The 16,328-nt window shown below is 47.7% G+C and overlaps 1 protein-coding gene across 1 annotated transcript; it reads left to right on the top strand.

The window, feature by feature from the left end:
• The first annotated feature begins 414 nt into the window (after positions 1–414).
• Positions 415–7,701, top strand: Ahsg (alpha-2-HS-glycoprotein). Its single transcript, XM_005383274.2, has 7 exons — positions 415–726; positions 2,800–2,910; positions 3,464–3,548; positions 3,838–4,001; positions 5,190–5,288; positions 6,198–6,281; positions 7,007–7,701. The coding sequence occupies exons 1-7, from the start codon at positions 514–516 to the stop codon at positions 7,331–7,333; spliced, it is 1,083 nt and encodes a 360-aa protein (XP_005383331.1). The 5' UTR covers positions 415–513; the 3' UTR covers positions 7,334–7,701.
• The last annotated feature ends 8,627 nt before the right edge of the window (positions 7,702–16,328 follow it).

Here is a 16,328-nt window from a genome sequence, read left to right as displayed (position 1 = left end):
TGTTCTCCTTCTAGGGCCCTTGTGGAAGAGCGATCGCCCCCAACGTTGACGATGGTATCAAATTTCTGAATCCTCCCCCACCCCCACGTGCAGACCCCACAGCACACTCAGATCCGGGCAGAGGGCACCCCCACCTCTTCCTGCCAGCCCCGCCACACTGACGCAGGCTGCTTCAACTGTGTCATCCCGCTCGTAGCTTCCTCTCTCCGCTGCTGTTGCCGTGTTCCAGGCAGACTTTGGGGCACCTCCCCCACCACAGAATTGACTTTGGCAGGTTTCTTGGGGACCAGGGATGTCCCAACTTGTTTGCTTTTCCAGGGCTGATGTTTGCAGGGGTTATTTGGAAGCAGAATTGAAATCATTTCATGTCCTTGTGCAATTCCCTCAGCAGGCTCCAATAGATAAATAAAGCCCTCCATCCCTCTACCTGCCTAGCTTTCCCAGCAGAAGACGTGGGTTGTTCCAGAAGTCTCCAGCCATCTGCCCACTTGCCAGGGATTCTCTGGGGCAGCTATGAAGTCCTTTGTTTTGCTCCTTTGCCTTGTTCAGCTCTGGGGCTGCCACTCGGCCCCCTATGCCACGGGGCTGGGTTATAGGGACCCGGCTTGTGACGACGCAGAGACTGAGCAGGCGGCCCTGGCAGCCGTGAATTACCTCAATCAGCAAGTTGCTCGGGGCTTCAAGCACAGTCTGAACCAAATTGACAAGGTCAGGGTGTGGTCTCGGGTAAGTGAACTCGGTGTGAGCGAGCTGAAAGAACCCATGTGCGGAGCCCAAGCTGGCGCCTCAGAGGACCAGCATCTCTCAGCACAGATGAAACTGCAGTGAGGGAACTGACTTCTTCGCAAGTGTGGAGGAAGGGGCAGGTGCACAGCAAGAGGGGAGACATTCCGTTCTGCAGGCTTGGATCTTAAGGGGCGTGCTCACTGTGAGGTGGGGGAATGGGGAGGAGAATAAAAATACTTCCAGGGATATTTTGCAAATCACAGATGGAAGGCATGGCTCACTGAGAAAACCAGGGCCCAAGAGACCAGCTCATATTTGCCAAGTTATCTTTGTCTGCAAATCATGTACCTTTCTTGGCTTCTGTCTGTCACAAAAACTGGGAGTGAAGGAAACTAGCATTTGACAAATGGAGACTGTGTGTCAGGCCCTTTTACATAGCTCATCTAATGAACTGCTCTGCCATCCTGGTGTCCTGGCCAGGAGCTATACTCTGCTGTCCTTGTTCTGCCGAAAAGGATGCTGGGACTCTGATGTGTTGTCATTATTTGCTCAAGGTCGTAGTGAGCATTCGGGCTGCGATTTTATTTCAGACCTGGGCTCCTTCCTCTGTACAAGTTGCCTCCCCAAATGCATTCCTCACATTTCAGAGAGAAGTCTTAGGATACACAGGATTCACTTCTCCACACGGTAGACAAGAAGACCATGCAGGCTGAACCAGTGACCATAAAAGAGAAAGCCAGAAAACATGTTTTGGAGATCAGTCGAGAAATTTGGAAGGGTGGGGAAAAAGCACGTGCCGACTACTTGTTTTGAAATTAGGTTTGCTATCCGATTAAGGATAATGTTTCAGCAAACAATTATCTCAAGCTTCCTTGGGCAAGACCCAGTATCAGGCACTATGGAAGATATTAGCTTGAGCCTTTCAAATTGCCAGTATTTGGCTGTGTTTGTCATACAGAAATGGCAATTTTATATGTTCCAACCCAACATGTAGGTGAGAAAGATGGTCTATGCCCACAAGGATCTGCAATACAAAGGGAAAGTATGGTAAAGACCAGGATGTCAGGACTGAGGGCCGACACCTGACTTCACAAAGGGACAAACCGTGTGAAACCAGGACTTCCGGGGAATTTTAAGAGCGCTCCAGTCACTCGGAAGTAACATCGGTGGGTGCGAGGAACCACTGATCAGTTCAGGGGAAAGTAAGCACGGAGCACGCATGTGTGAGTGAAAGAGCAACGGATGGGCATCGCGAGGAGCTCAGATGTGCCTGGCTCCTGGTCACTGCAGCTCTGAGTTATTTCTGGAAGTTACTTTGGGCACACCCGCGCATCAAAACATGCAGTGCTTCTTCCAGAGGCTTCAGGTACGAGTCAGGCAGAACTGGAATGACAGACGGAGCCAGGGTGAGACTTTCCAGGCTTTAATGAAAGGATACCCAAACAGATGAACCGACAAGAACAATTCCAAAGAGGTAGGCAAGCGTCCTAAGGGCGTCTGTGTTAGGGATGAAGTGTTTCCTACCTGCGCAGTACACTCGCTCTTCCCACCCGTCGCCAGCAGGGTGCAGTGGAGAGCAGGTGACGTGAACCCGGGTATCCAGGAACCAAAGGACAAAGCAAAAGCAGAGGGCACAGCAACACAAACCCTTCAAGAAGGAAAAACAACGACAGAAAGTAGGCGACGAGAGAGGAGGAAGGACCAACTAGAGGGATAGGTAGGGAAGGTAAAGATAAGGCAATACGCGATCATCCGACACCACCCGACTTTACAGCTTGATTAAGGAAACCCAACACTGACTTTTTGAAAGAGTGACATTTTAAAAATTAAATAAATATATAGCGATGCTCATTTCCAAGTTTCCAGTTAAAGTCCAGAGTGAGGGCGGGGCTCCATCCCCCTTCCAGTAGCCAGAGGAAGACCGGAAAAGCCACGATCGGTCGTGAGCCTGGCCCCGGGCAGGGTCAGAGCTGGAAGCGGTGGGACAGGGGTGCCGGCCTGGCGGGGCGCTCTGCGGCCGGCACAGGCGGATGGGCGGAGGGCGCTGCTCACCAACCCGTTCTGTCTCCACAGCGGCCTTTCGGAGAGGTGTATCATATTGAAATCGACACGCTGGAGACCGTCTGCCACGCCTTGGACCCCACACCCTTGGAGAACTGCCCTGTGAGACAGATATCCCAACATGTGAGTGTCCCGGGGCCCTGAAGGCGTCCCGGCCGATTGCACCCGGGAACAGCAAAGAGCAGAAAGCACAGGCGCCGTGTATGAAGCTTTGCAGCCTGCTCCCTTTCGTAGCAGGGTGCACTTTCTAAAACTGCTCTTGGAGCAATTAAAATTAGCCAATTGCTAATTGCCTTCTGTGGGTAGTTTCCCTCCCCACCCCTAGGGGGTTGAACACAGGGCTTCATGCATGCTAGCCAATTGCTCTACCACCGAGCCACATTCCCAGCCCTTTCAATTTTTTTTATTATTAAATTTTAAGACAAGGCCTCGCTAAATTTTCCTGGCTGGTCTCGAGCTTGAGATCGGCCTGCCTCAGCCTCTGCAGTAGCTGGGATTACAGCCGTGCCACCATGCCTCCTAGCCCTAGCGTTGATTTTTACTATAGCTAACTTTTGAAGCCTCCTCTGCAAACAAAGAGTACGACGTGAACCGTGAAGGTGCTCTGTGGGGGTCACGCGTGATGGCCATGCCAGGGGCCCCTCCCTGGGACCTCACAGTGGGTTTATTTCCCCAGGCAGTGGAAGGAGATTGCGAAATGCAAGTGCTCAAACACGACGGCCAGTTTTCCGTGCTGTTTGCAAAATGCCATTCCACTCCAGGTACAGACGACGGGTTCATTTTCTTACTCTCCTGGCCCTTGTAGACGGACTGGGGAGGGATCCGGGGAGTTGTGAGCCTCAGTACTGTGCGGGGCTGGTGACTGTCGGTGAAGATCAGGAGAAGCCAGGCTACCTGGGTGCTGAGATTTTAAGGCGAGTGTCTGAGGAGCTGTTCTCCCGGGAGGCGAACAGGGGCCCTTGAGAGTAGGGGCTCCCGGGTGGCCCAAGCCCAGACTTAGTTCACAAGCCGGGCGCCGCGCCCCTCACCGCCTGCACCCTCTCTGCGCAGACTCCGCGGAGGACGTGCGCAAGGTGTGCCCCGTCTGCCCCCTGCTGGCGGAGGTGAACGACACCAAGGTGGTGCACGCGGCCAACGCCGCCCTGGCCTCCTTCAACGCGCTGCACAACGGCTCGCACTTCCAGCTGCTGGAAATTTCCCGCGCTCAGCTCGTGGTAAAGACGGGAACCCCTGGGCTGTGTGGCGGGGTGGGGAGGGGGGAGAACAGGGCCCCAGAGTTTGCTCGTGAGGACCCCAAAGTCCTCGGGGGCTCCCCAGGGGACGTCTCGGGTGGGCACTGCTCCACTCCTGGGCGCCTGCGGAAACCACGGCCCGGGGTGCAGCCTGTCTGTTACCCCACATTCACCACCCAGCACCCCGACTCCGCAGCAGCCCGGTGATGCTGGCAAAAGCATGCTCCACCAAGCTGGGCGCGGTGGCACACGCCTGTAATCCCAGCACTTGGGAGGCTGAGGCAGGAGGATCGTTGCAAGTTCGAAACCAGCCTGGGCTACAAAGTGAGCTCAGGCCCAGCCTGAACTGCATAGCGAGACCTTGTCTCAAAAAGACAAAAAAAAAAAAAAGGCGTGCGCAGCTTATACTGACTGGCGTGCAGCCGCAGGATCCTAAAATGCCTTTTTGAATCACGGGGAAGGAAACATCTAATTTTACTCCGGATGGTCTAGCATAGTTGGACGTAATGGAATTCTCATAAATGAGAAACCTGGCAACCTGGATAGCAGCCAGGACGTACGTGGAAGTGCATTTGTGTAGATGGTAATTCTTTCAACCGGAAGATGTAGTTCCCGGAACATCCCGAGCCCAGGACACACTAAGTAACAAAGAGTTATTACTGTCAGTGTCCATCCACAGGCTCCAAGGACTGTCAGAAACAAAGGACCAACAATGGCTTCTGTATTTTCACCTAGTTCTTCTAGGTGTGTGTGTGTGTGTATGTGGGTCATCTCTCCACTTTCCCGCCCTGTCTGGGAGTAACCTAAACTTCAGGTCTCAAAATGCAGCCCCAGAGTGAAGGCCAGGAGCGGCTGGTCCCCGCTCAGGTCCGTGTAAGGCTGGTCTTCCGGTTTCCTGAAAACTGTCCCTGTGCCAAGAAGGATGGGCAGCGAATATCTGTTCCCCTGCAAGGAAGACCGAACCCCTACCTCTGTTGGTCCAAGCACTTCAGAACACAGTCTTCAACAACTGCCCGGGGTTGACCTGTGTGGGTGTGTCCCCATGGTCACAGCACATGGTCTGCGCCGGTGGCACACCCTGAAGTGGTCTGGTGCCACGCCGGCCTACCGCTCTGCCTTTCTCATATCGGGTCATAGTGCCTCAGATTCATTCTCCTGTTTTCTTATCAGCCTCTGCCAGTATCTACCTACGTAGAGTTTGCAGTGGTCTCCACTGGCTGTGTCGCTGGAGAGGGCACAGATGCAGCCTGCTCCCAGCCTGTGAAAAAGGTAAGCGGGCCAAGGGGTGCCACCTGGCAAGGCTGGTTGTACATACAGCGCAGAAGCCTTATGTAGCTTGCGTCTGGGAGCTGTGGGAAGAAAATAACAGTACAGAATATCCGCTTCTTCTGGGGCTGGCTTGTAGCAGACTTTCCTCTGGGGCCTCACCTCCCCACTTTAACAATGGCCACCAAATCACCTCGCCCAGGGCAGGCACATGGACTTAAGGGAAAGAAAGGTAGAGCTTGTACCCTAATGAAGCCAGGTCATGCCCAGATGCTGGGTGTGTGAAGTGTAGATTTCCTAGAAGTACCTCAGATGCAAAAACTTTCAAGTCCTTGAGCCAGAGAATGTCCACTTGTAGGAATTTAGCCAAAGGAGATTTATCAGAGCTCTTCAACAGAGATAGATCTACAAAGATGCTTCATCATAGATATGAAATGACGGAAAGAGAAAGCGGCCAATGGCCAACAGGAGGGCATCATGGAATAATATATGGCACATCAGTAAATAGGAAATTATGCAGAGTAATGAAGGGTAGGAGAATATGCTATTCTATTGCAGTCAATAAAAAACAGGACATGCAATGATATGGTAACAAATTATATTGAACAACTTTTGAAAATGAGAAAGACATGCATCAGCGTTAGCGGTAGGTCTGTCTCCCAGGATCGCCACCATTTCTGGGATTATGGATGGTCCTGGCCACTCGAGTAGCATTTCTGTATTTCCTGTGTGTCCACAGAATTATACATTACATATCTTTTATAAGCAGCAACTGTAAACTTTAAAAAGGTATGTTTAAAGGAGGATTAACATTTTATGTTTCTTTACCTTGACGGATGGGTGTATCAGTGAAACCAAGGGAGAAATTCATCTCTTCAAAAATCCATTAAAATCACCCGTCTCTTCTGGCAGCAACATGGCTTCTGTAAGGCGACGCTCACTGAGAAGCTTGCTGGGGAAGAAGTTCAGGTGGCCTGCACCATATTCCCGACACAGGTAACAACAGCACGGAGACGCCTGCTCTTGTCTCAGTCCGGCCACCCCTCACCATCTCCGCAGTGCATCCGTACTAAAGGGCATGCGCTGTCCTGTCCTTCTGAACCTTGTGGTGTAAAGTAACGCTGGGGGGTGTGGAATCACCGACACGCTGAAGGATATTTCAGGATGTCTCCTTCCTGTGTACTGGTGGCTACAGGGCAGAACGGTCCTCGTGGGTACTTGACAAGGCCACCTTTGATTCCTGGGAGGTAGGAGTGGCTCTCTGAGCTACAGGAAGAGGTAGGCGGACTTGCCTGGCAGTTCGGTGGCTGTGCACGTGGAGGACAAAGTGTGAAGTTAGCTGTACGTGAGTGAGTTGCCGTAGGTGAGGACATGTGTACGAAGTCCACCATCACCAGGATAATCCTTGTGAGACTGAGGTCTCTGCAGACCAGTTATTCTTCCCCGGTAACTGGTGATAATCCTTTGTACCTATGCGTTTCTTTTCTGCTAAATTCCGTGCAAGTAAAAATCATTACGAGGGACTGGGGTTTTAGCTCAGCGGCACAGCACCTGCCTGGCAAGCACGAGGTCATGAGTTTGATTCCCGGTACTGGAAAAACAAACAAACAAACAAAAATCATTATGGTGGGGAAATTGGGTGCGGGTACCACCCAGATCTGGGGGTGGCTTTGTTTGGGAAGAGGAAGCAAGCTAACGCAGGGAAATGTTTCTCTCTCCAGCCTGTGGCCCTGCAGCCTCAGCCAGATGCCCCCACCCTGGCAAGCCCAACCCCTGCGGCGGATCAAGCTGCGTCTCCGCCCCTTGTACCTAGCTTTTCAGGAGCTGCCATCGTGGTGCCACCCATGATGGTGTCGCTTCCACCCCCGGTGCACCGGAAACACTATGACCTGCGTCACAGCTTCGCAGGTATGGACTCTGTGGAGTCAGCCTCAGGAGAAGCATTCAAACCAAAGGAAAAACCTGCAGTGACAGAGCCTGTCATTGGCGGTAGTGCTGTCCCAGTGCCTGCTCGATGCCCTGGGAGGATCAGACACTTCAAGATCTAGCCTAGACACAGCAGAGATGAGAAGGCTGGGCACAGAGAACACAGCTACTATTCTGTCCACGTCTGAGCGTGGGTAGGAGCCTTGCGCATTGTCAGAGCAAGCGCCACATGTGTCTAGAGTAATAGCGAGTCCTGAATCCCAACTTCGCTTCATTCTTTGGGGGATAGAAGCAGACAGGGTGATGGTTCTGTTGGACGGAAAGCATAAGGCCCACAGCTTGGTTGTTACCGATTTGCTGATAAACCACTGCCATGGTGTTCTCTGCCTTCTCGTTGACCTCATACACACAGTTGGACTGTGACTTTAAATGGTGCTCTTGCCCAGTTTGTATCTGCCTACTAATAAAGCGCCTGAAGGACCTTCCCTCATGCGAGCGTGATTATTGCTTATTTCATACCAGGTCTGCTTGCTTGTGTGTGGTCTTTCATCCCAACAGCCGTGTCACCCACCCAATCTTCACGGACAGAGAAGCAGAGGGGAGCAGAACTTCGCTGTGCTGCCATATGCAGGGAAAAGGGAGACTAGGACCTGCTCATAACCTGTAGCATATGACTATTGCTTCATGAGGAAACAATTCTTTCTATTCATAAGGGGCAGAGAATATTGCCAAAGGAGGGCCATGTGCCTGAACTTCATACAGACACGTCAGCCCTCTAACCCAATACTTGGGTTAGGAAGGATTGGTAATTAACACAGGAATTTCACATTAACTGTGTTTATTCATTATTTATGTTTAACATAACTGTTGAGTGCCTTGTATCCTGTATCCAGGACTGGTCTTTCTAGACGATGTATTCTAAGGACCTAAGTTAAAGCTCTGGTGTATAGTCTGATTAGAGAAGGGATACCTGTGAAGGTGGGTCCAGTGGACATTTGTAGATATCATCTGAATGCTTGGGTAAGAAAAAAAGTGCCAGGCATGGTGATGCACGCCTACAATCTCAGCACTCAGGAAGCTGAAGCAGGAGGATCGTTGTGAGATTGAGACCAGCCTGGGCTACAAAGTGAGCTCAAGGCCAGCCTGAATTGCATAGCAAGACCCTGTCTCAACAAAGAGAAAAAAATAAAGAAGGAAAAATAAATAAATAAATAAATAAATACATGCTTGGCTAGCAGAAGGGATCTAATGATCCCCACCACGAGTGGTGCCATGGCGATTTCCATCTTTGCCTATCAGCATTGGGTGGTTCTGATCCACCTCGGCGACGGACCCTTCTAGATGGAATTTTAAAGGCTGAGATAAGCAACCAGCTGAGTGGCCCCACTAAACCAAGGGGACTGATTCAAGCATTGCCTCTCACCTATCACCCTGGCCTGGCGGTTTTGCCGGCATTCCGGTAACCAGAAGGAGTGGCAGGATGGTAATAGAACCCCTGGGTGTCACAGCAGCCAGGGAAGAAGACAAAGGTCTGGGCAGCTGTGCCAAGTGCCACAGAAGGAGCCACCAGGCCCAGGTCTGACTTGGAGGCCGTGGTGACCACTGGCAGGTGCACCCACACCCGGAGGGGAACCCGGTTATGGAGCTTGAGTGGGGGACATGAGGAAGAAATGAGTGTAGGTATGCTCCCGCTTTAAAGCAGATGGAAGGGGCTGGGGATTTAGCTCAGCGGCACAGCACCTGCCTGGCGAGTGCAAGGTCATGAGTTCAATTCCCGGTACTGGAAAAAAAAACCAAAAAACCAAAAAATCAAAAACAAATAAGTAAATAAATAAAGCAGATGGATTGCAAAGGAGAGAAGACATACAATATGAAGGGGTAACTTCTGAGCATATTTAGGGCAAAAGGTAGGAAGAAAGAGAAGGGAGAGAGGGGAATTGGTGAGCAGATATGTGGGGAGACGTTTAGTGGAGATTCTAGTCCTTCCTTAGGGCTCCTGCGTAGGTGCTTCTCACCCGGCACTGGAAGAGATTCATCCACTTTCTGTGCCTGTCACAGCTGTAGCTGTTAGGGAGCGCATGGAGTGTTCAGTGTTTCGCAAGGCAGGTGGCAGGCGCACAACCCAAGTGAGCTTAAGTAGAAAGGGGGATGCTGTTTGTCGCCTTGTGTACTGCAAAAGTTAAATGCAGGAGTCTTACCTGAAGTTCAGATAGCTGAGAACTTAGAGGATAACATCAGGTCTCAGCAGCGTCTGCCTCCACGTGCCTTCGTTCCTGTGGGATCGCCACACAGCCTCAAGCCCATGCTGCATTGGTGCCCACGCCTGAAGCGTGAGAGACAGCCTAAGAGGAGCATCCCGGGCCAGTAGAACAGCAGACACCAAGGCCTCATGTGAGGAAATGGTTGATACAGCCGAGGAGTAGACCTTGTCAGTTCCTTGTTCTGGGTCAAACGCTCCACGACATGTCACCCTCTTGCCATCCCTTCCCTTTGTGCATGCAGTCATTCCTCGTCCGTGGAGTCTAGCTTTCTCCTCTGCAGCCTTTCAGCCCCAGACTCTCCACTTAGCTCATCTCCTTCTGCTTCCCCTTAGAGAGTGGTTTTCCTGGAGTCCTGCCTCATTCTCATCTTGCTGCCTGACCTGCTCTCCCAGAGCGCATTCATCCACTCCCACGTGCTAGCCTCCGCCTGTGACTGGTGCTGGTCCCACTCATTTCCTTTAAGTTGCAGGTCCATATATCCAACCTGATTATACATCTCCACGTGGACTCTTCAAATGTTAGGCTCTCACTTGGGTCTCCACCTCTCCCAGCCCCAAATGTACTCCACTCCAGTAATGACAGTACAACTCCCTGATCCAGCCTGAACTGTCTGGGTCATTCCCTATGCCAACCTCCTCCTTGCTGCTGTGTTTGATGATCTGATTTCTGTATCCTCAACACATCTAGGACCCAGCCCTTCCCTAGTCCCATGGTCACTTCCAGATCTATAGCAGGTCTCCCTAATTCATGACTGTACCAGTGTAGGTTCAACCAGATTTAGAAGAACCAGTGCGAGATGTTATAAGAAAGTGACTTGTGCGCTTATGGAAACTGGGGAAGCAACCCCCGCAAGGCTGTCTGTGTTTCCAGTGCTGGACCCTGAAATCCGCAGAGCAGCCTTTAAGAAAGAGAAGACGGACATGAAGCGCCATGCGAGAAGGCATATAAAGGGCTGGCTAGGCAGGCGGTAAAACAGAATTCTACCAAATACACAAGTATTATGTGTTGTACCTGGATGTCCCTTTCAAAGGCATATGTGCGCATGGGCAGGGCTTTTGGAAGTGACTGATCATGGCTGTGTGACAATGGATGAGTCCGCTGATTGGCTGAGCATAGTTGTGGGTGTGGGTGATGGATTTCGTGAAGAAGGAAGACCCACCCTGGGTGTGGCTGGCACCAACCAAGAGAAATAATGTTCAGTAACTAGAATATTTTATGTTGGCATTTTTTATTCTATAGGCAGATATATATGAAGCTACATTTTTTTTTTAACCCTAGGGCTACCAGAATGTGCATCAAAATGACACAATGACAATACACTAAGACAGGCTGAAGGACACATTTGTAGTCCCTTTTATAACTAGTTTAGCTCTCTGTCTCTATTATTTGCTTTACTTTTTGGCTATACTTGCTCTCTGGGTGTTAGAAACCACACTGAAGTTTGACTTTTGTTCACTAAAATCTGTCTGTCCGCCTGTCTGTCTGTCTGTCTGTCTCTCTGACAAGGCCACTTAGGGCTCCTCAAGGGTTACTTTTCATGGTGTGAGAAACCTCTGAGCTCCTCAAGTTTTTCCTGTACTAGCTGTGTTACCTGCTAAGATGGGTCCTGGTCATTCTTGACCATATGACTGTTTCTGAAGCATGGGTACATTCTCTTTTGTCACCTTTCTTTTTGTAGAATGTACATTGGTTGAGTCCTGTCCTTTGGGGTCCAACCTCCTGCTCCTGCTTGGGAAGTTGGGTGCAGGGGCCTTTTAGAGGCTGGTGTCATGCCTTGGGTCCTGGCTGACCTTGGAGCACCAGGGAAAAATATTGACCATTCTCTTACTGTATGTATGTATATATGTATGTATGTATGTATGTATGTATGTCTCTAAGCCTTAGTTGTTGAACACCCAGAAAGTTAGTTACACCAATCTTGAAATATGAGCATTAGGTTTTAGTCCTAACTGTTATAATCTTTTTGGATATTGGGACATTTTCACATAGATTATGTCCTATACATACTGTTTAGGTTGATTGTTGTGAGTCATATTGTGGCAGGGAAAATAATCCTCAACCTGTTAGATGTCAGATGTGCCAAATTTGTGTCTCCTGATATTGAAGAATGGATTTTGAAGATGCTTTAATTACTTTTCTCTCATTGCTGAGACAAAATAACTGACACCCAAAATTAAGGAAGGAAAGGTTTATTTAGCTCACGGTTTGTGGAGGTTTCAGTCCATACTTGGTTGGCTCTGAGGCAGAGTGGCACATGGCAGAAGGCAAAACTTCATGGCGGAGGAAGGCAGCAAAAGCAACAACAGCAAAAAGGGAGGAGTGGCAGAGAGCAAGCCTCTTTCCCTTCCTTACATTGTACGCAAGCTACCCGCCCCAGGGCAGGTATAGCTCTCACATCCATAATCCCAGCATTGGACCATGAATCAATCACAAACTCTAGAAGCCTGCCCCCATGACTGCATGAGGCTTTGGGGGGACATCTAGACACAAACCATAACAGAGGACAAAGAAGGTTAACAATAAGAAAAGCTCCTGATGATACAGGAAGATAAAAACTCCCAACCTGAACGATATCTGGGACAAGTTTGAGTTCATGTTTTCTGAAATCGAAGAATGAATTTTAGGAACAACAGAGTTTAAGAGTAGAATATATTTATTGAGGGAAAGAAAGCTTCTACCCAAGAGAGGGACAGAAGAGGGGTCGAAGTGGGTTGCCCCAGACTCTGTCTTTTCTAGGGACATTTATAGAGCAAAACCACGAGGTGAGGTGAGTCCAAGGTAAGGGAAAAATGGATAAAAGTGTGGTCAGCCAAAAGGAACTGTTCAGGTAAAATTGATTAAATCAGGATCAAATGGGGAAGCAAGTCACATAGCAAGTGGGCATGAATACAGAACAGGGGCTTTTCCTGTAAGGGGTTGGGTCAGTGACTCTTTGAGGTGATCGCTACCTATTTACAATATAAATCCCTGATGTTTACACCTAGGGAGGTGTCTTGGTTACTTTTTTCTCGCTGCTGGGACAAAATACCTGATGCCCAAAATTAAGGAAGGAAAGGTTTATTTCGCTTACAGTTCGTGGAGGTTCAGTCCGTACCTGGCAGATTATAAGGCAAAGTGGCACATGGCAGAGGGCTACAGCTCATGGCGGCAGAACACAGCAAAAGCAACAAGCACACACCAGGGCGGAATGGGGGAGGAATGGCCTCAAGCACTCTTTTCCTCTGTCTTACATATGCAAACTATGCACCCCAGGGCGGGTACAGCTCTCACACCCATAATCAAACTCTAAAAGCCTGCCCCATGGCCGCATGAGGCTTTGGGGGGACACACAGACATAAACCATAACAGGAGGTATGTGGGTGCATTTGTTTCGTCCTTTTGTCTTGAGGTCTGGCCCACAGCAAATACATATCTTGTCTTTCATGTGGTCTCCTTCGAGGGTGGCCCTATCTGACTGCCTATATTTCTATCTAACTCAGCTGCCTGTAACACTGAGAGCTAGGAGGGGTTCTGAAAGTGGGTTGCTGCAGAGGCTCTTTCTCCAAGGATATCTTACGCAGCGACATCACACCGTGATCTATGTAGAACTACGGATCAAACTACAATCAACCCACAGGATTATAAGTACAGTCAACCAGGGGCTGGGGATTTAGCTCAGCGGCAAAGCGCCTGCCTGGCAAGCGCAAGGTCGTGAGTTCAGTTCCTGGTACAGGAGAAAAACCAAAAAAAAAAAAAGTACAGTCAACCCACAGGATTATAAGTACAGTCAACCCACAGGATTATAAGTACAGTCAACCCACAGGATTATAAGTACAGATTAGCTAATACTGATCCAACTGGGAAGCAAGGCACATAGCAAGAGTATATGGAGGGGATCATTAACATTAGCTTATCTATAACTTTTAACATAGACAGAACAAAGGCATTCTGGAAAGGAACAGAGATAATGGGTCCTGATATTCTGGTCACCAACTTATGTGTCTGATGCCTATCTGGGTACAGTACCAGCTGGGGCCAATTGCAGTATGAGCTCATTTTGCTGTTTATCTCTAGGGAGGCTCGCGGGCCCGGCTATCGTCTCCATCTTGAGGCCTGGCTGTCTCCAACCTCACCACCAGCCACAGTCATGATGTGTCTTATTCTCTTCACTGACTTCCTCCAGGGCCTGATCCCTCTCTGACTGCTGTTAATTTCTATCTAATTTAGCTGGCTGTAATAACATTCCTACAGAATAACAAATAACAGTGATAAAGTTTTACAAGAAACATGGAAAATTAAAAGTAAGAGGAAATCATAGCAAGTGTATCTTACTATTTATACAATATATAACTGTTTGTTTAGTCAAAGCCAATAGATGTAGGTAGGGTTTTAAACGGCAGGACTGAATTGTACCAAATACAAATAGCAGAAATGTCAGAAATTGATCATGCTATATGTTTAAGGTCTAGATGTAATGTAACATAAAAGAGAGCACTTATTGATTGCTTTGAATGCATTAAATTTTTACTCAACTTTATAAACTTTTTAGACAAAGCTTAGACTCACAGCATATTTTGACTTTAGATGTATGCACATCTTTAGTCATATATATATATGAAGTGTTATAACATATGATATATTTAACCAGTTACAAACTGGTCATTGAACAGATTTTACAGCTAACATTTAAATAAACTTTAACTCTTTAATACTCAGTTGCAGTATTTTCTTAAGTAATCAGCCTCACTGCAGAAATTACAAGATTTACTTTGTTAAAACACAAAAACTTGGTTTTTAATATAGTTTTTTTTTTTTTTGGTTAATATAGTTTTTATAAGTTTAACAAAACACATTTTATTATCTTAACCTTATTGGTTTGGATATTTTAAAAGTCCTAACTTTTTAATCACAACCATTTTAATTACATAACATTCAGGTAGTTGTCTTTTTTAGCCACAGAGGGAGTTTTTTGGACAGTCCTAAAGGACCCAGGGAGTCCTCCAAAGAAATTTCCACCTTCTTATATAAGATTATACATTAGAATTTAACTCTTAACAGCTTTATGAAGAAAGCAGCCTTCAACATTTATATGTTAATATCTTGTGAAAACACTTTTACTAGAGCCAAACTTTTTCTGCAATTTAAGTCAAGAATACTTGAATTTAGTAACTTGGTGACTCAGATGTTGTTATGAATATAGTCATTAATCCCATTTATATTTATCTACTCATTTTAACAATTAGTTTAGATGCTATGGTCAATACATTGCATCAACTTGGGGAGTCTAGAGCTTTGGCTAAGTGCATCTTGGGTAAAAAGGACACGCCCTTACCCTTCTGGGATGTTGTTTATTGTGTTAATTTGAGAAGTTTAAAAGATTAACTGTGTGACTCAGAAGGGAGCCAGGGTGCTTACTTTGTATTCATCCTAAACCTGTGCAAGAGAAACACATGCAGAGGGTGTGGTGTAAAGGACCACCCCCTCCTCCCTAGAGCAGGTAGGCTGCATAAAAAAAGGAATTAAAAAAGGACTGGCTGCTGGTTTTTTGGAGGAGCTCCAGTCTTCTCCTTCAGCTTGGTCGTCTCCTGGCTTCTGGTGCAGAATGTTGGGCTTCCGTCTGGAAGTCTTCTGCCTTCTGGTGTTGGCTCTCCGGCCTTCATCGTAGATTCTTCAGCATTCCGTCGCAGACCCATCAGCCTTTTGATACGGACTTGCATGGACACTGCATCGAGCTCCAGGTCCGGGGCTGGGCTCTTCAATCTCCAGCATGCAGACACCCTCTGCACACTTCCTCCTCCAACTCTGTAGCCGACCGTTATAAGCCAAACTTACAATTTCTTATACATTTGTTTATCTTATATTATATCTGTTCCTCAAGTAAACCCTGACTGATACATTAGATTATTTATGAGAATCAAGGTACTATTTTAGCATAGTTCACATTTTAAGCTATATATAATTTTTACCTAAAGGGAAAAATCCTAGAAGTTTTTATATTTGAAATACAGAAATCAATGCACAGTGTATCTGAAACTTCTAACAAAGGTAAATATTATCCTGACTGGCTAATGACCTACGTATAATGAATGTTAGTAATTTTAAAGACATCTTTCCTCTTATTTTACTCATCAACTTAAATTAACTTACTTTAAGCCACATGAGCCCAAAAGTTAACACACAGAAACATACATATTCACCTAAATCATATCATCTTTGTTACCAAACTTTAAAGTGATCTTCAAGTTTTGTGGAAATCTTGAGTCTAGCATTATTGATCCTCTAATGTTTTAAGTGACTCTGGTAAATTTTGAATAGTTGTATAATTGGCTTCTTGGTGAAAACTCTGACAAATCCAGGAGTTTGTAAGGGCAAAAATAATAAAAAAGAAAGGAAGTTGGAGTTAGAGAGAAGCCAAGAGAAGGATTGTTGAACGCATCAGAAGTCGGAGTTGAGAAAGTCAGACTGTGAAAGGACTTAGAAGAGCTTCTGCTCAGCCCTCTTGCAGCTGAGGACCCTGTAAGACGACCCTAATGAGCTCAATAAAAAACTTGTTACTTTATTTTCTCCCATTTCATGTAGTGGTTGCCTATTGGGAACAAAAGGCTTACCACCCTAAACAACCAGAACTCCAGTTATCTGTTTTTTTTTTTTTTTTTTTGGTACCAGGAATTGAACTCAGGACCTTGCACTTGCCAGGCAGGTACTTGTACCACTGAGCTATATCCCCAGTCCCAGAACTCCAGTTAAAACCTTTAACAAAAGAACTCTGCCTAGCGCACGGGGAGCCTCGGGCGGGGAGTGCCGGTCTTTGGACCGACGACTCACTCCCGGCCTCAGGGTTTCCCGGAAGGAGGGCTTCCGGCGCACAGGGAGCTGC

The sequence above is a fragment of the Chinchilla lanigera genome, unplaced genomic scaffold (genome assembly GCF_000276665.1).
Source record: "Chinchilla lanigera isolate Chin_1 unplaced genomic scaffold, ChiLan1.0 scaffold00019, whole genome shotgun sequence".
NCBI classification, from domain to species: domain Eukaryota; kingdom Metazoa; phylum Chordata; class Mammalia; order Rodentia; family Chinchillidae; genus Chinchilla; species Chinchilla lanigera.
Note: the sequence above shows the minus strand (reverse complement) of the source record. Positions and strands in the feature narration are given on the sequence as shown.

What these genes read in the sequence shown, in the direction of transcription:
- Ahsg (XM_005383274.2), top strand. Translation starts at nt 514, where the DNA reads ATGAAGTCCTTTGTTTTGCTCCTTTGCCTTGTTCAGCTCTGGGGCTGC. An exon ending in TGAGACAGATATCCCAACAT is followed by an intron (nt 2,911 to 3,463) that starts GTGAGTGTCCCG and finishes TTATTTCCCCAG; the next exon opens with GCAGTGGAAGGAGATTGCGA. An exon ending in AAAATGCCATTCCACTCCAG is followed by an intron (nt 3,549 to 3,837) that starts GTACAGACGACG and finishes CTCTCTGCGCAG; the next exon opens with ACTCCGCGGAGGACGTGCGC.